This window comes from Dermacentor variabilis, chromosome 6 (assembly GCF_050947875.1).
Source record: "Dermacentor variabilis isolate Ectoservices chromosome 6, ASM5094787v1, whole genome shotgun sequence".
NCBI lineage: Eukaryota > Metazoa > Arthropoda > Arachnida > Ixodida > Ixodidae > Dermacentor > Dermacentor variabilis.
Genome location: NC_134573.1, coordinates 21,630,554 through 21,656,851, shown reverse-complemented (window position 1 = coordinate 21,656,851; position 26,298 = coordinate 21,630,554). Strand labels below are relative to the sequence as shown.

Here is a 26,298-nt window from a genome sequence, read left to right as displayed (position 1 = left end):
GCCTGACGTCGAACACACGTAACCGATGACGCAAGAATTGGGCGGTGATCCCAAAGGTTGTTTGAACCGTCCAATCGAAAGTTCACCTCGTTTATAGGATGTGGCCTTTCATTGGTTTCCAAGCGAATATCATTGTGTACATTTACTAGTCTGTCGTATCTAATTTGCTCACAAGAGGCGAGAAACCACAGAAGTGGAGAGAGTATGGTGAGGCCGAGCTAGCGCAGTGAAAGTAAACACGGGGAAAGCTGGAGATGGAAATTCCAGACCATGAGCGAAACGAGAACAAGGTAAAAGTAGGAGCCCACGTTTCGACTAGTGGATTTGCCTTTTTATATGCTTTCGTCGACACAGTATACAGGGTGTTCAAAATTAAACTTTAAGGCTTTCTTAAAGTTAGGCATTGGGAGGCACGCGAAGACCACCCGTGCAAATACGTCAGCTATCGCAGGAGACGAAAGATCAGATTAAGAAACGCCAATGTATGAAAGCCTCTAACCCTACAGCTGGAATAGAACTGGCAGAACTTTCCAAGTTAATCAACAAGCGCAAGATAGCTGACATGAAGAAGTATAATGTGGATATAATTGAGCATGCTCTCAGGAACGGAGGAAGCCTAAAATCAGTGAAGAAGAAACTAGGCATAGGCAAGAATCAGATGTACGCGTTAACAGACAAAGCCGGCAATATCATTACTAATATGGATAAGATAGTTCAAGTGGCTGAGGAGTTCTATAGAGATTTATACAGTACCAGTGGCACCCAGGGCAATGATGGAAGAGGGAATAGTCTATAGGAGTTTGACATCCCACAAGTAACGCCGGAAGAAGCAAAGAAAGCTTTGGGAGATATGCAAAGGGCGAATGCAGCTGGGGAGGATCAGGTAATAGTAGATTTGTTGAAGGATGGTGGGCAGATTGTTCTAGAAAAACTGGCCACTCTGTACACGCAATGCCTCACGATCTGTAGCGTACCGGAATATAAGAAAAAACGCCAACGTAATCTTAATCCATAAGAAAGGGGACGCCAAAGACTTGAAAAATTATAGACCGATCAGCTTACTGTCCGTTGCCTATAAAGTATTTACTAAGGTAATCGCAAATTGAATCAGGAACACTTTATACTTCTCTCGACCAAAGGACAAGGCAGTATTTCGTAAAGGTTACTCAACAATAAACCATATTCACACTATCAATAAGGTGATAGAGAAATGTGCGGAATATAACCAGCCCTTATATATAGCGTTCATTGATTACGAGAAAGCGTTTGATTCAGTCGAAACCTCAGCAGTCATGCAGGCATTATGGAGTCAGGGTGCAGACGAGCCGTATGTGAAACTATTGAAAGATATCTATAGCGGCTTAACAGCCACCGTAGTCCTCTATACAAAAAGCAACAAAATCCTAATAAAGAAGGGCGTCAGGCAGGGAGATACGATCTCTCCAGTGCCATTTACAGTGTGTTTACAGGAAGTATTAGAGACCTGGATAGGGAAGAATTGGGGATAAGAATTAATGGAGAATACCTAAGTAACTTGCGATTCGCTGATGATATTGTCTTGCTTAGTAACTCAGGGGACCAATTGCAATGCGTGCTCACTCACTTGGAAAGACAAAGCAGAAAGGTGGGCTGACCTGGAGAGACAAAGCAGAAGGGTGGGTCTAAAAATTAATCTGCATAAAACTGAAGTAATATTTAACAGTCTCGGAAGAGAACAGCAGTTTACGATAGGTAGCGAGAAACTGGAAGTGGTAAGGGAATACATCTACTTAGGGCAGGTAGTGACCGCGGATCCGGATCATTAGACTAAGATAATCAGAAAAATAAGAATGGGCTGGGGTGCGTTTGGCAGGCATTCTCAGATCATGAACAGCAGGTTGCCATTATCCCTCAAGAGAAAAGTGTATAACAGATGTGTCTTACCACTACTCACGTACGGGGCAGAAACCTGGAGGCTTACGAAAAGTGTTCTACTTAAATTGAGGATGACGCAACGAACTACGGAAAGAAGAATGATGGGTGTAACGTTAGGTGATAAGAAAAGAGCAGATTGGGTGAGGGAACAAACGCAAGTTGATGACATCTTAGTTGAAATCAAGAAAAAGAAATGGGGGGGGGGGCAGGGGGGGCATGTGCAGGACATGTAATGAGGAGGGAAGATAACCGATGGTCATTAAGGGTTACGGACAGGATTCCAAGAGAAGGGAAGCGTAGCAGGGGGCGGCAGAAACTTAGGTGGGCGGATGAGATTAAGAATTTCGCTGGGCCAACGTGGCCACAATTAGTACATGACCGGTGTAGTTGGAGAAGTATGGGAGAGGCCTTTGCCCAGCAGTGGGCGTAACCAGGCTGATGATGATGATTTATCAGTCGGGAAAAAATTAGTACGCAATTAGTACATCGCTGAAAATACCGCAGTTAGATGTCCCTTGGCTGTGCCTTCAAATGCCTCATTGCTACTTTGATAATTAGGGTAGTACGTCTCAAGTTAGATAATTACAATTACCTAATTAAATCTCAGTAGCAAAAAGTTACTGGCATCTACTTCGCCGTAAATAATATGCACTAGATTTACTCCGAGTAATGCACTGCTCTTTTTTAAATCTTAGCACCCTGCATTTATTTATGACCTTTGCATGCAAGTGACGATGCTTCCATGCCTAATGAATGTTGTAAATTATTAGAAATGTTTTTTTTTTTCGTGAGTCGTTAGCATTGCTTACAGGAAAGAGAAGCAATACTGAGGTACACAACATTCCCGTGCAGTGGCGTAGCTAGGTCGTTTGGCACCTGGGGCCCATAGGCCTTCTGTCACCGCCCCCTCCCCCGAGTGTAGTCGAGAGAGGCGAGAATATGGCAAATTTCCGGCTTTCAGCACTAGTACAGCTGCCTTGGATACCGCGCCCGCCTCCCGGGTCGCCCTCTCCTTCGCTTTCTTTCCAAGAGATCGCCAATGCAGCAGCTATACATACTGTTTTCTCTGCGCCAAATAACGCAGGGTGCTGCGCTGATAACTTGTGATAAGCGCATGTGCGCATCTTCTGTCAGACTGTAAGGCTTGGCGACCAATGCAAATGCGGCATTGTTGAAAATATGGCTCACGTCACGAGTAACAATAAATATCTTCACAGAGTTTTAATTACCAATTTTAGCGGCAATATTGCATTTGCAATATTGAAGCCCGACATTCGTTTTCATGAACGAAAACGAAAATTAAATTGTGTGTCAGTGGCGCTGATCTCCCCAACCTATTAGAAAAAAATTGGAGGACGCTTAAGCTTCGCCTTCAAGAGTGGAACGCGACAGCGTTCCCGTCGACCCGCCAAGGGGTGTAAGACAATGGGCTACGGCGCAGCGACTACGCGCCCCGCATCGGACGCGGTGAGCGTCGAGCAACGCAGCGTTCGGCGCGACAACGAAATGTGCGCCGGAGCAAGCGACGCACGCCTGAGCCTTAGAAACAGCTCGTTTCTATGGCAACACCGCGTTCACTAGAGGCGCTTTTGTACCGCTTTGAAGCATCGAACTCGTGGCTCAGTGGAAACGTCTCCGTCTCACACTCGGAGACCCTGGTTCGATTCCCACCCAGCCCATCTTGGAAGTTGCTTTTTATTTATGAAGTGCCTGCCGTGATTTATCGCTCACGGCCAACGCCGCGGACGCCGACACCGACGCCGACGACACCGGCTTTTCTGCGACACGAGCTCCGTAACGCTATCGCGTTAAAACGGAAAACGCCAGCTGCCTCCCTGCTGCGCGGGCGCCAATGCTATGACAATTACGAGTTCTCTTCATTCTGATCAATAAAGTCTTGTTTTTATTGGGTAGGAAGGAAAGCGTGAAACATAACGGCAGGTTTCGCAGCGGCTTCTCGGAGCGAGCGGGAGGGGAAGTAAAAGCGAAGAACATCGCGGTGGTGCCCGCGACTACAGCCTGTCGAGTCATACGCCGCCAAACTCTTCGGCCTTACCGAGTCTGAAGACGATCCAGAGAATCCCATTCGCCACTTTTCACGGCCGCACTTATGCAACGTCGCTCTCAACGAACGCTTCGCCGTAAACGCGAGCGCCGTGCGCGCTCATTGAACGGCCTCTTGCTGCTGTCTTTGTTCGTCCTCGCTGCGCGTTCTGAACGGAAGAGGGACGCAAGAGCCTCAACGCCTTACAACGCCTGACTAGGTTTAGCGACGCTTGCTCCCAGCATGAACACACGGCACGAGCGCACCACACGTGAAACGTTCCGCTAAGGCAAGTAGTTTAGCGACCATTCTGCGATTTAAATTTTTTAGCCCACGCATTCGTGCAATTATTTCGTGGGGTGTTCATAGAGCTGCAGCCGACAATTCTGCGGCGCAACGCATCGGGTACATGAGCTCGCGCTACTGGATACCGGAGTATTCTTTGCCATTTGCGCGCAGTCAAGCCGGCGGAAAGAGGGGTGTCTTCAGACGTATATGACACCCCCCCCCCCCCCCCCACTGTCCCCTTGCACCCGGGGCCCACGGCCCCCCGGCCCCCCCTGTTGCTACGCCACTGTTCCCGTGCATTTCACACGCCATTGATAAAAGACTCTGCCCAAGGCGTTACTGAAGCCTATAGGTTTTTTTCACTGTCAAAACACGCAAAGCAATTTCAAGCGTGGTGAACATACAGCAACATATTCATTCTCCAGGCATAGACTATCCATACCTTTGCAAATAATTCTCATTTGGCTACCTCCATCTCCTTCAAAAATATAATAAACTTCGTCCTGTGCATACATTTAAATATCTTGTGTATGTGCATGGTGTTTACAGTGGAAATTTAAGACAATGTTGAAGTGAGAAAATACGGATGAGGCAGCCGCCGCTACTGCTTGTAATGTGCGTGTCCTCCTATTGTAAGGATGCGCAGAAATGGAGCGAAAGTATGAAGTAAAAGCCGTGCATTTCCGCGCCAGCAATGATGCAGAAGCTATTAGCCCTAGTAAAATTTCAAGTGAAAAGGTCGAGTAAAGTAAAAAGAATATTCAAACGATGTGGATGACAAAGCTCTGGTAATGACACCTTAGGTGTGTGTTTGTGTGTTGGGGGGAGGGGGCTTCGGTATCGCCCGGTGGGGGGGGGGGAGGGGGGCTTAGCCCCCCTCTACCCGTAGTCGGCGCCTATGCGTTGAACTATTGCGCATGCAACTGAGTGTTTGTAGGCTGTCAGATGAACTGATGCGAAGTCCAGGTATACTGACCCGAAAGCACTTCTTGTTGGGCTAGTTGGTAGCTATTTGGCGTCTTCATATTTTATAATGAATACTGACCCGAGTGGGTTAGGAGTGCAGCGAGTTCACGAAAACCCGCCGTGGTTGCTCAGTGGCTATGGTGTTGGGCTGCTGAGCACGAGGTCGCGGGATCGAATCCCGGCCATGGCGGCCGCATTTCGATGGGGGCGAAATGCGAAAACACCCGTGTGCTTAGATTTAGGTGCACGTTAAAGAACCCCAGGTGGTCAAAATTTCCGGAGTCCTCCACTACGGCGTGCCTCATAATCAGAAAGTGGCTTTGGCACGTAAAACCCCAAATATTATTATTATGAGTTCACGAAAAGAAGGCAGCCATCTTTCTGCTACTCCACAATGAATTTGATTGAAGGCTCAACACGATTTAAGCAGTAAAGGAAACGTTGCGGGTCATTCTTTTCTATTACGCAGCAGTAGTTGTCATCGACCTGAAAAAAGAAGGTGTTCGGCTTCGATAGCCTCCATTGTCATGGTTGCAGTCTGGACTGAAATGGGCGCTTTCGTTGTACAGGAAACAGGGCATCCATACGGCTCTCAAATCATTTTGCTTTCACTATGCTCAGTAACTTGCTCCTTTTATAACCACCCTCCTTTCCTAGCACTCCTATAAATAAATATAAATAAATAAATAAATAAATAGTTTAAATACTTGACCAGGCGGTCTACCATCGAACTCTCTACTGCTCGAATTCCAGTATGACTGCCCTAATGCGAGTTTGCTGAAAGCCTTCATGACTTGCGGATTGTCGAAGGTCAAACTGCCTTCAATAAACTGCGTCCCCTGCCTCCCGGGGCGATCGAATGTAGTCAAGCCACAAGAAAAGTACGCTCTGCCGTCTGACCTCTCGGCTTCCTTACACCCAGGTTTTACCTAACCATATTAAAGACAGAAGCGAGGGCAGTTCATGACTGAAAATCACTACGGTCACTTCTTTTCAGACTTGCACATGGTACTGACAAAAAGTAAACAATTACAATAATTTAATTCAAAATGCAATTGATTACACTGGCCAATTACTACCTCAAGAAAGTAATTTAGCAATTACTAAAATACAATAGCTTACTTTTAGGTTACACTTCCCCTTAAACTTTATTAACATTGCACATGTAGAGTATACATACAGAGCATGCTGGCTTGTCTATCCAGTGCATACTCTTCAGTGCTTTACACTTCCGTTTGTCTTCGCTGCTTTTATAAACTTTCGTGGGTAATTTCCCTTTGCTTTCTTGTGAAGACACTGTCAGCGATAGAGAAAACTCGCTCTATGTGCAAGACAGAATCGAATACAAATCAAATACTGCTAGAAGCGAACGTAATGTCGAATACTTCTAGCATAGTTTCCAAACGATCAAGCCTTTTTCACCATTAATATAAACAAGTTGGCATTCTAGTATAATTAAACCTCGATATAACAAATTGGTAAAATCGGCCATTTGCTTCGTTACATCAAAATTTCTTTGCACTGAAATTCCACCTTTTATGCAAATAAGTACATGACCGATCGATTTTTCTTACACGGAAAGGGGCCGCAGAATTTTGTAATTGTCGGGCAATCAAAAAACTCAAATTTGAATGAGAAAAGAATTCATTTTGATAAATTTGGGGGTCAGCGACGGATGATACGGTTTCATGCCACGTACGTCGACGATATCTTCTCGGCGGAGCGAGTTAAGCGAAGCCAGCCACGCTTTCGCGTGCGCTCCACCTCTGCGGCGGATAGCGTCGCCCGCGCCGTGAAGACGCCGTCGGGAATAGCGCCGGCAGCAGGCAGGGGCGTCTGCCGCCTACGGGCCACCGAAACTCGAGATTACACAACCTCCAATACTAGACACGCGGCAAGACGCATCGCATCGTGCCACGCTGTCTCACAAGCCCACTTTTTGCACACGCGGCAGATTACCTCTGGAGCAGGGTGCATGGCTGCGTATGCGCAGCCACGGCCAATCGAAACGCCCCCAGACTTCGCTCCCCCGCTTTGCCTTTGCTTGAGCGGGAAGGAGGAACTCGTGAAGCCATCATTCTTTCTTGCCTCACCCTCGCACACTTTCACTCGCACCTACAGCACACAGTGCGCGATAGTATCTTACCGCACTTGGACTTTATACGGAGCATAACGCCGGTTTCACTTCAGCTGTCGCTCTTGCCGCGCGGCGTGCGATTCGAGAGGTGCCCCAGTTTGCAAGCAGCCGCTTGCAATTCAATCATTTGACCATCTGCGTCTGTGGAAGTTTGCATTCATTGTCTCGGCATTTTTTTGCAGCGACAGTGAAATATCGTTACATTGAAATCGCATAAACACACTTCGTTATAATGATGTTCCAAATACATGATGTGCTATGACAAGAGGCAATGAAAAAGCAAATACATCATTATATAAATAATTTCGTTACATTCGAGTTTGTTATATCAAGGTTTACCTGTATTTACATTGGCAAGCTTCTGTCACTAGCGTGGCACATCGCGAAGTACTGTTTATTAAAATCCCAAATTGAGCCAATATGAACAAATAAGCACCTTGTTCCCACACACAGCACTTTCTGTCACCGGGATGAAATTTGCCACACTTTTCTACCAGTATGAGAATTGGCCACCCTCAGTAAATCTAAAATATTTGAGGACTATTTAAAAAATATTTATTGATAGCAACCACTTGGTTTGAAAGACCAAATTGAGTTTCGCAATATTCGGTTTGTTATTTGAAGTTTCGAACATTTTCACACCCCTAGAGGGAAGGACGGTGTTGTAACCTACGAACACGTTTCACACAAGATTTTGGTTACTCAATGTCGAGATGCGTCATTGCTTGCATTGGTCCTCTACAATGCACCATGCTTCATTGTTGCTGGAGCTCGGAGAAGTCGCTCCTGGAAGGGCTAATGAAAAGCTGAAATTGTCCGTAGGAGATTTTCTACGCACGCTTTGCAGTCTCGAAGCTATGGGCAGCAGCCTGTATTCTTTTGTGCGAATTAATGGGATAAGAAATAAAATGTTCCTAAAATGATGCATCTTGCAATCCACAGCAGTGGTTTTTGAAGTACCACATACAACAGCCAGAGATGCTATGGCTTCGAAGTGAAGCACGTTAGGCATAGCGGCATCTAGAGCACCTAATTGGGCAGCATTGAACTGCTTGCGTGGTCAACCCGAAAACTCTTCATTAACCGGCATGAGGGCGTTGCAGGAAGCTCGTGTTCCCTAGTGTGTTCGTTCCTTAAAGGGACAGACAACTGCTCAGAACATGAATTTAGATAACCCCGCTGATGGAATGATTCCCTATCATAGTGGCTAAAATGAGCCATGCTTTTCTCATTAAACGTGGATTTATTTTAATTCACTTCTAAAAGTCGCTAAAATTGACCTAGGCGCCCCACACGGCAAAAACAAAGCTGCATAAAAAGTCCACCATGTGACCTTCTACTAGTGTGCGTGGTTTCCTGGTCTTTTTATTAGCAATGAAATGCAGTATACTTTTTATTGTTTTTTCCCTACTTGCAGTGTGCTTATACATGAGCCTTCGTTTCTAGTGAGCAGAAAAGTGGCACTGCCTTCATCTTTGTTTTTGATGGGTTGGCTTGGCTCGTCTATCGATGGAACGACGACGGCCAGCAATGACGTAGGCATGTACCTGGGGAGAAACACCGTACTAATATAAGAAATGTCTGTACAACAACGCAAGCTCGTTGCACCAGCTTCTTATTTTCAAAAGTGGTTGAAAAGGTCAAAATGTAAGTGGTTAACCACAGTTACACTGACTCCTGTGAAAGCAGAACGATGGGCGGCTTTCAGAATTTGCGAGGCTGGCTATCCACATGGCTCACACTTCCCAGCGTTTACTTTTTCAGAGGTTGCTCAGATCGACAAATTCTGCTTACTAAATATTCACACGCTTTTGGAAGTAACCACTGCATGTGTAAACAATACCAAGGGCGGGCTTTGCGTTGTGCAATAAAAAAACTAAGTCCTTGAAAATCAGTTGTCAGTCCCTTTAAGAAAAGGTGTACCGTATTTACTCGCATAATGATCGCACTTGCGTAATGATCGCACCCCTGAATTTTGTCGTCAAAATTAGCTCTTCATTTCCCGTGTAATGATCGCACCCCAAACTTGCCGCAGTGATATGTTCTGTGCCAAGTCTAGCTAATAATGATTGCGCTATCTGTCGACTGCTACGCGAAGGACTCTGCAAGACAAACCAAGCAGTCTGCACAAACCAACCATTCTCAAGCAGATGCCCCATTTCATTCCTTTTATCACTTTCCGCACTTCCCTGACAAAAAAAAAAAAGAACACTACAACCAAACTCGCCTTTATTATGTGTAGGCTTTATAATGGCTGTGGTCAACAAAAAAGGTGCCTTTCGATTCTTCTCATCTGCACTCGTGGGCATGCAACAAATCATGAGCAGGAAGGATAGCAGCCACGTTTACACTGATACGTTAGAAGTGCACCCTATTCATATGCCCACGCTTGTAACGCAGCTGAGATATTCACCCACCCTTAGTGGAAACGTGCCTTATTAGGATAGCAGTGAACACAAATGTTTCACTTTCTGCAGCATGCCCGCCATGTATTTCTATGTCACTGGCAGCTAAGCATGCCCATCTCTGTTTCTGTCCCCTCAAAGTGGACATGGCTATGTTATTGTCACAAACTTGCCGATATTAACAATATTATTCATTACTGATAGGGAAGGCACTGTTTCAATACGCGTAATGTACTCACGAGAAGAATAAAAAAATTGGAGGACGCTTAAGCTTCGCCTTCAAGAGTGGAACGCGACAGCGTTCCCGTCGAACCACCAAGGGGTGTAAGACAATGGGCTACGGCGCAGCGACTACGCGCCCCGCATCGGACGCGGTGAGCGTCGAGCAACGCAGCGTTCGGCGCGACAACAAAATGTGCGCCTGAGCAAGCGACGCACGCCTGAGCCTTAGAAACAGCTCTTTTCTAAGGCAACACCGCGTTCACTAGAGGCGCTTTTGTACCGCTTTGAAGCATCGAACTCGTGGCTCAGTGGTAACGTCTCCGTCTCACACTCCGGAGACCCTGGTTCGATTCCCACCCAGCCCATCTTAGAAGTTGCTTTTTATTTATGAAGTGCCTGCCGTGATTCATCGCTTACGGCCAACGCCGCGGACGCCGACACCGACGCCGACGACACCGGCTTTTCTGCGACACTAGCTCCTTAACGCTATCGCGTTAAAAATTGCATTCGGAGCGTTCGGCTTGCTCCACCGGCCACCATCTTTGTTTTGGTGTCCCACACTACATACAGGGGCAGCCGCCTATTTGTTGACCTGTTGTCATCCCGCAGCAAATGCGAGATGAAAAAAAAAATTCCTTGGGAAATTTAACCAGCGTAATGATCGCACCATTGAATTTGCGTCAATTTTTTTTTACAAGTAAGTACAATAATTATGCGAGTAAATGCGATATTTTTGTACATTCCACAAGTGGCCAGAAATGGTTGCGTGCAGTGCACTGTCCGACTCATGCATCGCAGCAGCAACGCACACTGTATTTACGTCGTCCAGACAAAATTTTCCAAAAGTTTGTCCGCTGTAGCGGATAGTACATTAGGGGCGGTCCATTAACAGAGAATTTCATTGCATGAATAATACAGGCAGACCAAACAAAGCAAGATGGTCTGTCACATCTGAAAGTATGTTTTATACGGATCCATTGTAACAGGCATGGACTGTTGTTGATCAATTAGAAAACCAGCAAAAATGCAATTGATTACAAGTAGTTTTTTACGTAAGTCTGCTTTTTCTTTTAATGGAATAATAATTTGTTGATGATGATTGCAGTGACTCGAGGAAGATGCCTCTTCTTTTTCTGAACAAAATTCAACATGCAAGCCACTGAAGACAAAAAAAAAAGGAAGAGATGGTGTGCAAAAAATGCAAGTGCACTTCTTTACTGGCAACCATGAAGCAGGCAAGGCATATTCTTGAACAGATTTCCAATGCTGAAAAGAGAAAGGAGGAGGACTGTAAGTGAAATATCATCATCAAGAACTACACGTACAGTTGCATGCAATACGAGCTGCAACATAATGCATGTGTTCAACAAGGCCCCAAGACTGCACGACAGTGCGAACGCCAGAAAAAATGGTATAATAAATACCAGTAATTGTAATGGTGTTTAGTTCTCCAATTACTTTTATGTTGGAGCTGCCGTGCTGTTATGAACACGAGCACCGTGTTACAGCTCACACTACATGTGACCGTACATGCCAAAAGATTACATGTCAACATAAAATTTCCTTTTAGAAATAATATTGTTTAAAAGATGTCGCACAGACATTGAGAGACTGATGATTATACACACAATGCATAATTCCATTATGCACACAAGGTGTAACACCAAGGTCACCATGGTGTTTTTAGGTAGCATCTGCACAGCACTTGACCAAGGACCACTAAAACGGAGAATTATCAGCCGAAAGACGTTGAGCGTGAACTGTAGGTTCTTTCAGATCCACCTCTTCCACAATGCACAGAGTGAAATCCGATAGACTGCAGTGTGTAACAATATTTAGAAGCCGACTTCTGGGTGTTGCAGTGCCACTTCATGGCCATGCAGCCCATTTTCATTTTTTGTTCTTTTAGATCGTAATTTTTTATATTGAGCACATTTAATTTCCGAGAGCAGCGATGTCAAACAGTAGATTGTGCTTCTATACCTGAACTGCTTTACGAGTTGCAGCATGGAGTCCACATTCATGGGCAGAACAAAACTCTGAAAACTTCCAGATTCCTAGTATTATGTCCTGCTGCCATATATTTTTGATGATCCTGAAGATGCAAGACATGCACAACGCAAAGCTTTCAACGTAATTACCCGACAACTGAAGCAGAAATGTAGCACAAGCTAAATCTCTGGCACAAATGAATGAGCAGTTTTTACTAGCAGCCAGAAAAATCACGAAAGGCTTCAGTTTTACTATACTGGCCCCACTGTGGTGGCTCTCTTGCATGAAACATGTGAAATTAGCAATAGCCTCTGTGTAATCTTTTTTGGCTTGTCAAAATGTCCAGGATGGGTGACTATGATCACTAAGCCTAGTGCAGGATAAGACATCAATAAGACCTCTAAGAGTAAGCCAAACTGAACATAACGATTACGTACCTTGCTTGCCAAGGACATTGGTAGGCCACAATTCATGTTTACAAGTGTTTGCCAACTACTTTCAAACCTATTTTTATTCTTCGGCAGATTCAATTGCAATCACTCACGACTACTTGCTCAAATATACAGTATTCACCGCTGGGAGAAACAAAACAGTACATTGCACAACGTACAAGCTGTTGCTAATCTCGAATTCACCCAGTCGAACTGAATAGTGATTGGTCGAATAATTCGATTTGTTAATCAAATATCTACAAAGCGATTTGTTGTACATTCTATACGGAGACCCACACAGTGCCACATGTCGCATGCGCTATGGAGTCCCTCGTGCTCGATGCTGCCCAAGCGAGCGTATCACTTCGTTTTCGTTGAAAAAGAAACGCCCCAGCTGACGCAATAGCGGACTATCACTGCGAGCACCCGAACGCGGCAATTCGCACAAAGGCGTTGCACCTCCTCTGTCTGTACAAGATTCGTTCGGGTCAACAGGACTGATCGAAATGATAACACGATGCGGACACAAGGAACAACAATGGCAACGCGTATTTCGTAAAATGTGATAGCATGTGAGAAGATCAGGCCGATTAGCTGCCGATAGGTATGCGGATCGTGTTGAATATGCGGTGGCAAACTTCATGCTGCTTCAACAGCCGTCAATCTAGCCTGCACGCGTAATCTCAGGAGCTAACACAGTTGATGCGCCACCCGCACAAACATATTAGCAGCAAGGATTTCTCAATGGTTTGCGGCCCGTCACCACATCGGCCAGCTTTTAATTTGCGGTGAACACTGCCTATGCCATTAGGCCTAATTGGCAGTTTCACCGGGCATCTGCGATTAAAGCTATGGTTTGGTGCTGAATCGACTCAGCTGATTTGCAGCAGCCGCACAACACTTGGTACAGCGACAAACCAACTCCCAAACAGAAGCACTTAACAGAAGTTGTTCGCGGCTGCTACATTTGCAACACACAGTATGGCGGCCCCTTGTTCCCGACACTATTCGCAGAGGGACATCGGTGTTTTGATGTAGCTTCACGCAGCCTGTCTCAAGACTAGCTGTGGATTTAAAAGGCGGGCCGAAAGTGTCATGACCTGGTTGCTTGCGTTTGCACGGACGGCGGATGAACAAGGAGTGTGAGGGGAGGAGGGGCTGTGAGTGTGAGGAGGAGGACTTGGGGTGACCCTCTAGATTTCGGAATCTTTAACAGGTGGCAGATCTCGTGCTGGCCCTGACAATAAAACTATGCAGTCAGTGATTGTTCTTAACCATCGGTACTACTACGCACGGAACAGTGATCGAGTCATGTGACGCGTGGTCCTTTCGTTTGCTGCGCAGATTGCCCTTACAATCACCAAACTGTCGGAAAGTTGGGCCAGCTCTTCTGTATTTTAGAGAAAAACAGGAAAGCAATATTTTTATGCAATAAATAAAAGATTGCTGCCAAACACAGGTCCAAAATTAAACTGAGGACCTCACTGGTATTCAGTACAAATGAATGTCACAAGTTCATTCATTTCAAAAAAAAAAAAAAAAAACAGTAGATTGTATTCAGCAGAGGTTCTATTGATAAAAAATTACACGATGAATCTTCTGTGGGAGTTAGCTAGATGATGCGTAAGCATTCGCTATGCATCACGTACTGTTTTGTCGTCATATGCTGCTGTTTGGTATAATTGCGAGAAACACCGTGAAAGAATCCTGAAACAAAAAAGCATGATTGCAACACAAAAATATTAACTGAGATGAGCATGAGACGACGAAGAACACGTGAGTAGTAGCAATGTTCACTAATGTTATTTAAGGGTGCGTTTGGATGATGCCACTGCTTCGTGGAAGAAGAGCACTGCGTGCCGTAGTATGTGACGTAATTGGACAGTGCCACATTTGCTAGACATCGTGCGTAGGCGTGGTCAATGGCGCTGCCTGCTCTCGATGCAAACCATTATCAACTGTACTCAGGCAGCAGCTGCGTATGGCGCGGAAGTGCAGGCCCTATCTTGAAAGCGATCTGCGATGGGGACAGAGTGCATCGAATGCTGTTAGCTTCGTCTGTGCTGTGTTCTCGTCGCTTAGTTCACGTGGAAGTGAGAGGCAGCACGAAGGTCAATTCGTTCACTGCTGCGGGCCCCATCTTGAAAGCGATCGTCTTATGTGACGGACACATGAATGGGTTTTATTATTCGGTAGGCACAGAAATGCTTACACATTAAAAAAAAAATTTTTCCAGACCTTTACATACTAGACCTGAACTGTAATCGGTGCTGGCGTACTAATTTGGTGTTCCTTTTAATAAAAGTAGACTGCACCATATACCTTGATTTCTATGTACCTAAGCTACTGAGAGCATGTTGTATTGTTGTTATAAAATGCTAGGAGACTCCCAAACATAACGTATTTACACGATTGTAAGTTGACTAGAATGTAAGTCGACCCCCCACCATATCACGTGACAGGAACAAAGAAAAAAAAAAAAGAGAAAGGAGAGCATACTCGAGGGCGCATTCGAAAATGAAAATTTATTAGTAGCTGACATGGTCACTGGACTACTCGTCTTCCCTAGTACTGCCATCGTCAACGTTGCTGCGGTCCCACAGTGCGCCGTCGTCCAGCGAAATTTCACATTTGGCAAACGACCGCACCACGACATCTTGTGGAACAGCCGCCCACGCCGAATGTGCCCAACCACACGCAGCCATCAGGGAGGCTCTTTTGACAGGTCCGGTTGGCGTAATTTCACGGTCTTCTGCCATAAGCCACTCGTTGTACTCATGGCAGAGCAGGTCCTTAAAAGGCGAAGATCCGGGCTTGTTTCATGACCATGTTGCATTTCAGTGGCAGGGACCGATCACGCATTTCAGTGACGTATGACGCAAGCTTAGCCTACAGCTCCGGAAAGCGCCCAGACTTCGGCACGTGGGAAATTCCTCACTTGCCGTCACAGGTGGAAATTTCGCTTCACTGCAGTCGCCACTCTCGCACCACCCGTTCAGAAACATAGAACTTGCGGCCCGCTGCGCAGTGACTTGTTTCTCCGGTATAAAGGATGGCAGCCTTCTTGAATGCTGCTGTGAACGAGTGCCAAACGATTAGTGGGCCTGGAGCACTCATGATGACTGGGGAAGCATAGAAGTAGCACGTAGCTGGCAGTCAAGTGGAACGCGTCAAAGCAATGCCTTTCGTCAAACTATAGAGAAAGCTAAGTGCAACAGGGAAAGAGGAATGCGCGAGCGGTGTCTGCTCTTCCCCGAACTACCAATAGCGCCACCATTCTGAGGGTGCCGCTGCGAATGGAACAGCGGCGCTTCCATCAACTATCGACACCCCCCCACGAGTGTTGTGTGCACTGTAAAAACTCTCAAAAATGTTGAAAAACCCTTCCGAAAAGCGAACAAACACACGGGATAGTGAAAAGCTACGGGTAGGGCCATAGAGCAAACATAAAATTGTAACTACATTGTAGCTCCTGTTGGTCTCGCTTTTTTGGCGGTGCCATGTTTTGGTTTTGATTGTAAGTCAACGTCCCCACTTCAGATTTTCAAATTTAGAAAAAGTGGTCGACTTACAATCGTGTAAACACGGTATGCAGCACCGTGTTTTCTCGCTCAAAATTTGTACGCATTATATTTTGTAAAAAAAACTGATATTCCATATTTGGCTTTCTTGATGTGATTCAATGTTCTATTTGAAATCTATCATTCATTATTCTTAAACCGCTATTGAATAAGGCAGTGGAGCTTGCCCGCTGCCTGTTTGGGAGTCACCTAGCATTGTACAACAACAATACAACATGCTATCAGTAGCTTAGGTAAATAGAAATCAAGGTATATGTTTGTGTAAATTGAGTAGTTGTGTGTGTGGGGGGTGGCAACGAGTGCACACATGTGTATGACAACAGCAGCACGACGACATATGCCTACCAGATATAAATTAGGCTGCATTAGCCAGCGGCAACTCGAGGCCACGGTGAAAGATGTGGAATAACGTCTTCACCAGTGGCGTCGCGCACAGTATGAACTTTCAGGCAGCTTTCCTCTGCCACCAGCAAGCTGAATGCCTTATGTAAGAGGGTCAATCAGGATGACCTTCCGCCAAACCAAGGATGCTCAAAGAAGCATCAGGCGCCCTTAACTAACTGCCTCACGAGGGTTGTCTATGACATCCCCTTAGCTGTAGCTAATCCTACGAGGGGCAGACCATGTGTTGCCTCAATAATAGCCTCGAGGAGCATGCAAACAATGTAAGACCAAAGCATGGCAGCAGCCTGGCTCTGCATTGCTGGTCATGTGGGCGCACCCCAAAATTCAAGGAAGTCACCATCATTCAGAGGCACGTTGATCAATGCACACACGAGATCAGTGAGGCCTCTGTCACGTGCGGCCCTCATTACATCAGCATGCAACTACCAGACAAGGAAATTGCGTATCTGCAAGAATAACAACCTCTAACCCCATGTACTCAGAATCCCCGTCATTCTTGTGATTATTTTGTGATATGCACGTGTGTGTCTTGCATTTATTTTGTTTTTCTCTGACTAATCTTTTGCCTTCGTGCAGTAAACTTTAGCTAGAAATCAGCACTTGTGTCTTGCGCTACCTTAATCTTAGACCTGTTTTTTCGTTGTTAAAAATACTGCGCCATCATACCAACTAGCCTGGCTAACCACCAAAGTGAAATACCCGGTGTCTGAGTAATACTTGTTGGGGGGCTAGTTGGTGCATGTTTCCAGAAGAGGGTTATAGCGCCGAAAAAACACAACACACAGCAAGCGAGACGGGACAGGCGCATCCCGTCGCCTGTCCCGTCTCGCTTGCTGTGTGTTGTGTTTTTTCGGCGCTATAACCCTCTTCTGGATACCCGGTGTCCCAGCATGTGCCAAGCAGCACGCACTCAGTGTCCCTAGTTGTCTGCATAACAAGACCACCGAGGCCAGTGCCCGCTAAGTGGGGGGGGGGGGGGCAAATTGCTTTAGACATATCGCTCTTTCTGTTCCGACACAGTGGCCTATAAGTAGCACTTGGTTGTGTAGGCAGAGTTTGAATTATTGAATTATGAACCGTAAGATGTCTAACGTCTATGCTATCTTTACATATTAAATCTGTGGGGACAGTGGAAGAGCCGCAAGGCTGTTCGAATTATCAGCCCGGCAATTGTAAATGCAAGCTTCAAGGCCACCTCATGTAGTACAGCGTACAAGCACAGCAGCTGCTCATTGACAATACCTACACAAACGTACCAAATGTGCAGAGATCCAGCAGTGCCACTTCAGATGATGTCGGCTGGCACGTGAATGCATGTGTGGCCCACGGGCCACTCCGAGGCACCTCGTTGCAGATGGCTGTTGGCAACCAGCTACATCAAAGGCAAAAGGCAAGTCATTCTTCTGCACTATATTACGCATGAGTAGTTGGCTAAAACCGACTCAATTAACGAGATGAAGGGGAAACCAAAGGGCCCTATTTTTGTCAGTCACAACCATATTAGGCAAACAGATAATGAAGCCTGGGAAAGCACAGGGGAAATTGTCTGTAGTTTTAAACTTAAGTGTAGAAATGGTAAGTAAAAGGAACACTAAAGGCAAATATTAAGTCAAGCTAAAGCAATAGATTAGTGCTTGGGAATCTGTAAGGCGTCAATATTATCACGAACAGGGCCTTAGTAATAGAGAAGCTGAGGTAAATTCAGGACATGATGTCTAGAATACAAAGAAAGTTGATTACGGCATTCGGTTACTGATCAGAGCCTGTCAATTCTTTAACCGTGCTATACTTGTCTCACTATATTATGCCTTTATACACTCTCACATTAACTACTCATAAATATGTTGGGGAAATACATATCATACTCACCTCAGTTCACTTCAAACTTTACAAAACCAAACAATTAGAATAGTCACCTCTATTCCATATAATACTAACGCTCTCCCATAGCTACACTGTAATAACATTCTCTCTGTCAAAGAATATAATTTGGGTATACTTATTTTCTAGTTATTGAATAATCAAGCTTATGCATGTATAATTCCTTAAACATGCCTGATAAACGCTAATGTCACGGGATTTGCTTTGCACCACAATCTCATTTTACCTCAGGTGCGCACCAACTATGGCAAAAAAACCGTTAATTTTTCAGCCTTTTCATTTTGGAATTCCATACCACTTTGCGTCAAGACTTCGCGTTCAACATCCATATTTAAAAAACGTCTGAAGAATTTTCTTCTAACAGAAAATATTTAACATTAACTTTTTTTCACCCCTATTATTTCAATTATTCCGCTGTTCCGGAAGCTTTCTTTTTTGTTAATGGTCATGCATATTTGAAGCCTTTCTTTTTGTTGCTTGTATTGTTGCATGTTTAAGTGAACTCTTTCATTCTTTACTGTCAATTTCATTTAGTTCATTTAGTTTTACTGCATCTTTTTACTCGCGATTGTATAATTTCCTTCGTTAGATTTTTTGCAACTCCTAACTGCACAAGTATATCTAGTTTTGTATTCTCCATTACTTACTTTCTTCCATGTTTCATTATATACAATTTTAATGTGGTGCCCCACGTTGCTTTAGAAAAAGCATATTTACAAAAACAGGAGGTCCCGATACAGTCATTGACTTTGGGACCTCCTTCTGTATATTATTGTTTATTTATAACCTGTAATCGCTAATGAATAAAAAAAAAAAAAAAGACTACACAGGGATATTGAAGCACTTGGCCGATGACGAAAGCACCCCTCAGTTAAATTCTGTCACTAGTACTCAACCACCCGTTGCAAAAAACATAATTGTATTGTATTAGAAGATGAAATAAAATGCTAGTTGTTCAGTTTTATTTAATTTTTAGAAAAAGAACCAATTGAAATTACTTTTGACAACAACACAGGTGGTGGAAAGCTTCGCCTTCACTGGCTCTGCGTCATGATGGCACGTCATGTCGTCGACTTCCGGTTCTCTAGAAGCGCGGGCGCGAAGCCTCTCCAAACTCTCCGCCAGCTGCTTGGCAGTCGACACCAAGCGAGAGCTATCGAAGCACCGTACGTTGCGGGCATTCTGTCGCAGCGCCAAACGTGTGGTATTCCTGTAACCACAGGCAAGCTGGGCGTTTCGACGCAACGGTGCAAGCATAAACTCAAGCTGATGAAGGAACTTTAGTGTAGACATACGTGAGCTGCCTGATCGGTCTCCATGGTCCAGCCACCTATTGGCGCAGAGCTTAACCAGCCAAACAAAGAGCTAATATTGCTCTAACCAAGTGTAAAACATTTTAAACATTTACAAAAACAATGTGTTAATGATCACACTCCTGCAAAAATTTCACACCATCAGCAAAGAATACGTTTGATTACTGCTACTGTGTGTGGATGAGCACTTCTGCTCATCCCGTGAAACGACATGGTCATATGGCCAGGCCCTGTCCACTTGCGCTTGCGTTTACCCTAATACTGGACTCGCGAAACGCTACTGTGTTAATAATCTTTCGGTGTAAAGTGACAGCTGCAAACGTGCAAATCCTGGTGCCGATCAGATAGCGCAAGTCCGATGCACTGCAGCCAGTCCACTCGTCTGCTGCCTTGCAGAGGGACACGATGTCGCAGCTTGTTGCAGCGACTGTCACAGGCAGTCGCTAAGTTTGCAGCCCACAACGCAACAAAATCGAAATCTAGTGCTTGCAAAAAGACCGACACCGACCGCAGAGCTCTCGTCAAAATGGAGCATGTCGTAACACAAGCAGACGACGCTTGCTGTGTGCCGGAAGTGCTTAAGTGTAGTGAGAAATTGTTCTTCTGCATTCTTTTTCTGTTAAGTTTTTTATAGAAACAAATTAACTAACATTCCAACTACATATTACGAACATCTTTTGTTCACCATACAGGTGGAAAAATTATCGATGACGCGCCCTGGGCAGCCAATCGGATAGCTCGCCCGACTGACGCCATACGGGTGGGGCCAGCTGAAAATTCCGCAGCGCAGTGCGCTGCAATTGGCAGCGATGTACATTTTTAAAGCCTTTTATTAAAGTACACGCTTCACGTGGAGCACTTAGATGCATCAATTAATGATCAGAAGGACCTACCCTAACGACTCAGTATGTTTGTACAAAATCGTCAAAATCACTTCAGGGTCCCTTTAAGATATATTTAAGTATACTGAGCGGGCCTGAAGTGCCTAAATTAAAGGCATCTGCAGTGAGGCATACCTTAACAATGTCTGGTATATTGTACAAGTCCTCTATAGGCTGCCTGGATCGCCCCATCCCCTGTCTTGGGTAACTAAAAGATTATACGACAATTTTTAAGTTAAATGATCACATTATTTTAACAGGTGACTGCAATTTACCGGATATTGAGTGGTCAGCATTCGCACTCAAAACTTATTGTGATGAATCAAGTCAGGCCATGCTTGCTATAGCGTTATCATTTGACTTGACGTAAACTGTAGAGTACCCCTGCTGAATACAAGGGAGTTCAAAATCTACATTAGACCTCTTTTTTTGTTTCTGGAACAATTCTGGATACAAATAAGTGTGTCCTGATACCTGGTATCTCCGATCGCCGGACCGTTGTCCTGACTCTTTCCGGACTGACTGTTGACAAAAATTGCTCTCAGATGCATTTTAGAAACTTCTCCCGCATGGACAATGTCTCCCATTATTGATGTTCTTTCCTTTAAGTTTTATACATTTTGTATAACAGTGCCAGTGTTGAAGAACATTGGGACCAGTTTAAGGCCATGATACACGAATGTATTGAATTTCATGTGCCAGTTATTGTTAAAAAGGAAACAAAGAACCCATGAATTTCTTGGGTGACACTGCAAGTAAAAAGAAAACTGAAGCACATGAAAAAGAAAAGAAAAGCAAATATTCTTTCTCCCGAATTCGAACAAAAGATAACTTTCCTTAGTTCTCAGCTTAAAAGCATGCAGTCATTGACAAGCAGCGTTATTTTGAAGAATCTTTACCCAAATTTGTATTAGACTCTCCCGAGAAATTCTCGCATTTGGTTTCCCCAACCTCTAGGGTTTGAAATCAAAGGTGTTCTGCCAATGATGTGCAAGCAGTTTCTAATGTCTTCAATGAACATTTTAACTCCGTACTTACTAACGACAATAATACCTTTCCAAAATTTGAGGCCTCGCTCCCACCTTTGGAGGACCTTGTCATTAGTGAGCATGATATCTTAAATACACTGTTTAACCTCGATGTAAAGAAATCACCTGGACCCAACAACATACCTAATGCCTTTTTGAAAAGATAGTTACAATGGCCATATAAATATTTCTTTGTTTTATTTGCAAGGTCTGTATGTGAAGGCGAAATTCCGAGAGACTGATGATGATGTGTGGTGTTTTGTGGCGCAAGGGCCAGGTTTGGCCAAAGAGCGCCATGACAAGTGGTAATGTTAATGTATTATGGAAGATGTGACTTGGCTGTAAAGTGGCCTAAAAATAGTCGCAGTAAAGTGCGTAAAATCTACGTGCTATAAAATTATGGCGATGACTAATGACGAATACTATGAACGCTAGAATGCATTGGGAAAATGATGCAATGTACAAAATATGTGAGATGCTAAAATTTTCTAAGAGCACTACTGCCTGGCCAGAGCCCTTGAACCCAAGGGACGAGAGGCATGCGCTATGCAAAACAACTATCACAGCGCTATCCTCTATAGAGAGGAGGCGCTACGAACGTATGGACTAATTACATGTAATACAACATCTTTCAGGAAACCTAGGACTGTGCTGGTATCAAAGAGCGGTTCTGTACCGAGTAACATAACAGGATGAAGGGGGATGTGCCGCCGGTATGCTAAGGGAAAATGTTTCTTACTTTCATATTCGGCTTCCTGACACTCCAGGAGGACGTGGAGGACGGTCAGCCTCTCCCCGCATCTACCACAGGTTGGAGGCTCATTTCCAGTGAATAAAAAGTGATGCGTGCCAAAAGTGTGTCCTATTCTTAGACGACAGAACAGGACATCTGTCCGGCGTGATTTTGTTACAGGAGGCCAGAAACCTAATTGTGGCTTTATTACATGCAGCTTATTATTTGTTTCCAGGTCCCACAAGTGCTGCCAGTAGTTTCGCAGTTTCCTTCTTAAGAAAGGTTTCAGGTCTGTGACAGGGACTGCAGCGGTAGAATTAACAGTGTGTGATACAATTGATGTGGCCATCTGGTCCGCTAGAACGTTATCCTGGATGCCCCTATGGCCAGGCACCCGGCATATAATCACATGCTGGTTAGATACATATGCTTTACATAAGACGGAATAGAGTTCAATTATTATAGGAATTTTGTGCTTACAGAACGACATCGAAGACTTCACAACACTAAGGGAGTCCGTATATATAACTGATTTCTTGAGTTTTGATCTCCTTATATGCTTCACGGTCGACAATATTGCGTAGGCCTCAGCCGTGAAGATACTAGTTACCGGATGCAGTAAATCGGATTCCGAGAAAGATGGACCGACGGCTGCATAGGACACCCCGTCGCGTGACTTCGATGCATCTATGTAGAACTCTGTGCAGGGGTATTTGTACTGGAGTTCCCGGAAATGCATTTGGATTTCAGTCTCTGGAGCATGCTTTGTGACTTGCACGAAAGATATATCGCATTGCATGAGCTGCCACTCCCCAGGAGGTAGCAGCTTGGCTGGATGCATTAGGCGGAGCTCGAGGGGTGGAACATGCATTTCTTCACTAAAATCCCTCACACGCAGCGAGAAAGGCTGTCTTAGGGAGAGACGATTGCGAAAGAGTGTAGCATATGTCATGTCATTAACGGTATTAAAACAGGGATGTTGAGGATTTGAGTAGACTTTCACAAAATATGTTTGGCTGATGTATGTTCTCTGCAGGTGAAGTGACCACTCATTTGATTCTGCATATAAACTTTCAATGGGACTTGTTCTGAAAGCTCCAGTGGCAAGTCGGATTCCTAGATGGTGGATCAGATCTAGCATCTTTAGCACGCTCGGGGCTGCAGAATGATAGATCACGGCACCATAGTCGAAGCGTGATCGAATGAGGCTCTTGTAAAGATTCATTAAGCATTTCCTGTCGCTGCCCCATGTTGTGTGGGATAACACTTTAAGTAAGTTTATTGTTTTTAAGCATTTGACCTTGAGGTACTTTATGTGTGAAATAAAAGTTAATTTAGAATCAAGTATGATGCCTAAGAACTTGTGTTCTTTGTTCACAGGAATTCGCTGACCATACATTTCGATGCTGGGTTCTGCAATGGGCCCTCTCTTTCTAGTGAAAAGCACACAAGAACTTTTGTTGGGGTTCACTTTAAATCCGTTTTCTTCTGCCCATTTCGACACTTTGTTCAAGCCCTGTTGTACTTGCCTTTCACATACTGTAAGGTTGCAAGATTTGAAACCCATCTGTATGTCGTCTATGTAAACAGAATAAAAAATGGCTGGCGGTAATGAAGCACGAAGGGTGCTCATTTTCACGATGAAGAGTGTGCAGCTGAGCACGCCTCCTTGAGGTACACCAGTTTCCTGTGTAAAAGGACGTGAGAGAACGTTGCCAACTTTTACCCGGAAGGTACAAGTGGACAAATAGTTTTCTATTAGGATTAGCATATTACCATGGATTCCCATTTCTGACAGGTCTCTCAAGATTCCGTAGCGCCAGGTTGTGTCGTATGCTTTCTCCATATCAAGGAATATGGATAGGAAAAACTGTTTGTTTACAAGTGCGTCACGGATGTTTGCTTCAATACGTACAAGGTGATCAGTTGTTAGCGCCCTTCCCTGAAGCCACACTGATAGGGATCAAGCATTTTTCTCTGTTCAAGGAAATGAATGAGTCGCCGATTTATCATTTTTTTAAACACCTTACAAATGCAACTTGTGAGGGCTATCGGGTGGTAACTTGCCACTGAGTAAGGGTCTTTGCCTTGTTTCAAAACATGGACCACAATGGCTTCCTTCCATGCGATTGGAAGGTACCCTGCATCCCAGATGGTGTTGAAAAGTGTGAGTAGTGTAACTTGCGTATCATTGTGTAAGTTTTTGAGCATTTTATACATGATTCTATCAGACCCTGGTGCGGAGCTCTTGCATGCGCTCAAGGCAGCTCTCAATTCGGCAATACTAAAAGGACGGTTGTAAGGCTCATTCTCTCGACTTTTTCTTGTTAATGGCTTACATTCTTCTATTTGTTTGTATCTGAGAAAGGATTGGGAATAATGGTTTGAACTCGACACGCTCTCAAAGTGTTCCCCAAGTGAGTCTGCCTTATCTTTCAGTGTTTCACCTTGTGTGTTTACCAAAGGAAGGGAATATGTTTGTCGCCCTTTTATCCTATTAACGTTGTTCCAGACTTTGGCCTCATCTGTATAGGAATTTATACTCGATAAAAACTTTTCCCAACTTTCTCTTTTAGCCTGTCGGCGGGTTCTCCTGCCTTGGGACTTTACTTTCTTAAAGTTAATAAGATTCTCCGCAGTGGGAGAGGCGCGTAGCAACCCCCACGCTTTGTTTTGTTTTTTACGAGCGGTCCTACAATCGTCGTTCCACCACGGGACACGCCGTTTGCATGCCAGGCCATTTACTTCTGATATGCATTTTGATGCGGCATCTATTATAAAGGCTGTAAAATACTCAACAGCAGCATCAATTCCTAACGAGGACATGTCATCCCATAATATACTAGTTAGGGTTCGGAATTTCTCCCAGTCAGCTGTGTCAACCTTCCACCTAGGAGCCTGTGGTGGATATTCGTTTTCTTTAGGTGATCTTAGCAGTATGAGGAAGTGGTCACTTCCGTAAGGATTGTTAACTTTCCATTCAAGTTTAGACAGTAGTGACGGGGAAACTAGGCTAAGGTAAATTGAAGAAAACTTTTTGTTTGCAAGACAGTAATATGTGGGTGCCTTCTTATTAAGCAGACACGCACCGGAAGAAAAAAGGAACTGTTCAACGAGACGACCTCGCGCATCGATACGAGAGTCTCCCCACAGGCTGCTGTGCGCATTAAAATCGCCAAGAACAACATAAGGTTCTGGCAATTGATCTATCAGGGACTGAAATTCATGTTTGTTTAGTTGGTAATGCGGGGGTATGTAAAGCGAGCAAATGGTGATGAGTTTGTTTAGTAGGACAACTCGAACCGCCACTGCTTCAAGGGGCGTTTGTAGTAGCTGTAAAGGTTGACACGCTGTACTTCTATGAGTGACAATGGCAACACCGCCCGATGATGCGACGGCATTATCGCGATCTTTGCGAAAAGTTATATACTGCCGGAGAAAGTTCGTGTGTTTGTTTTTTAAATGTGTTTCCTGTAAACACAGCACTTTTGGATTGTGTTTTTGGATGAGTTCCTGCGCATCATCAAGGTTTCTAAGAAGACCTCTGACATTCTATTGAATTATCTGTGTATCCATGTTGGTAGTAAATAGGTGCTGTGTGCACAGAAACAGAAGTAGTGATTGTGGAAATTACAGAGATTAAATTACAGAGCTCTTTCGAGGCCCTGTAACGGGGATTCTGCCCTTTCTGGAGAGTTCGAGGGAGCCTCGCCGCTCCTTAGGCGCTTGGTGCGCCTTGAGGATGGGTGTAGTGTCTATTGCCTCTTGTGAGGCGCCGGACACGTGCTCTTGCGAGCGGGAAGTTACCAGCGAGGGTCCCGCCTTCGAGGGCAAGACCCCTGCGCCCACCAGCCCGGAGGTCGATGGGGCTCCCTTGGGGATTTGGCTGCGCCGGCCGTTGCCAGCGCTGGAAGGGACCTGGGAGGTTGGGGCAGTCTCAACTGCGCCCACCTTCGGGGTCGATGGTCCTCTCTCTTCGGTTGACGGAGCAGCGCTAGCTGCAAACGCCGCGGGGGCAAATGGCGTAACTGCCGACTCACTGCTTCTGGGTCGGACAGTCGCCGGAGGCCGTTGTGA

The 26,298-nt window shown here is 44.9% G+C and overlaps 1 protein-coding gene across 1 annotated transcript in view; it reads right to left on the bottom strand.

Moving 5' to 3' along the window:
• Positions 1-11,161: 11,161 nt before the first annotated feature.
• Positions 11,162-26,298, bottom strand: part of Bem46 (abhydrolase domain containing 13-like protein Bem46) — a 74,009-nt gene continuing 58,872 nt past the window's right edge. The window contains exons 7-8 of the mRNA XM_075694870.1: positions 17,642-17,757; positions 11,162-11,242 (exon numbers count right to left, since the gene is read on the bottom strand). Of these exons, the coding sequence (XP_075550985.1) occupies positions 17,671-17,757 (87 nt within the window). The 3' untranslated portion in view covers positions 11,162-11,242; positions 17,642-17,670. The remainder of the gene's footprint in view (positions 11,243-17,641; positions 17,758-26,298) is intronic.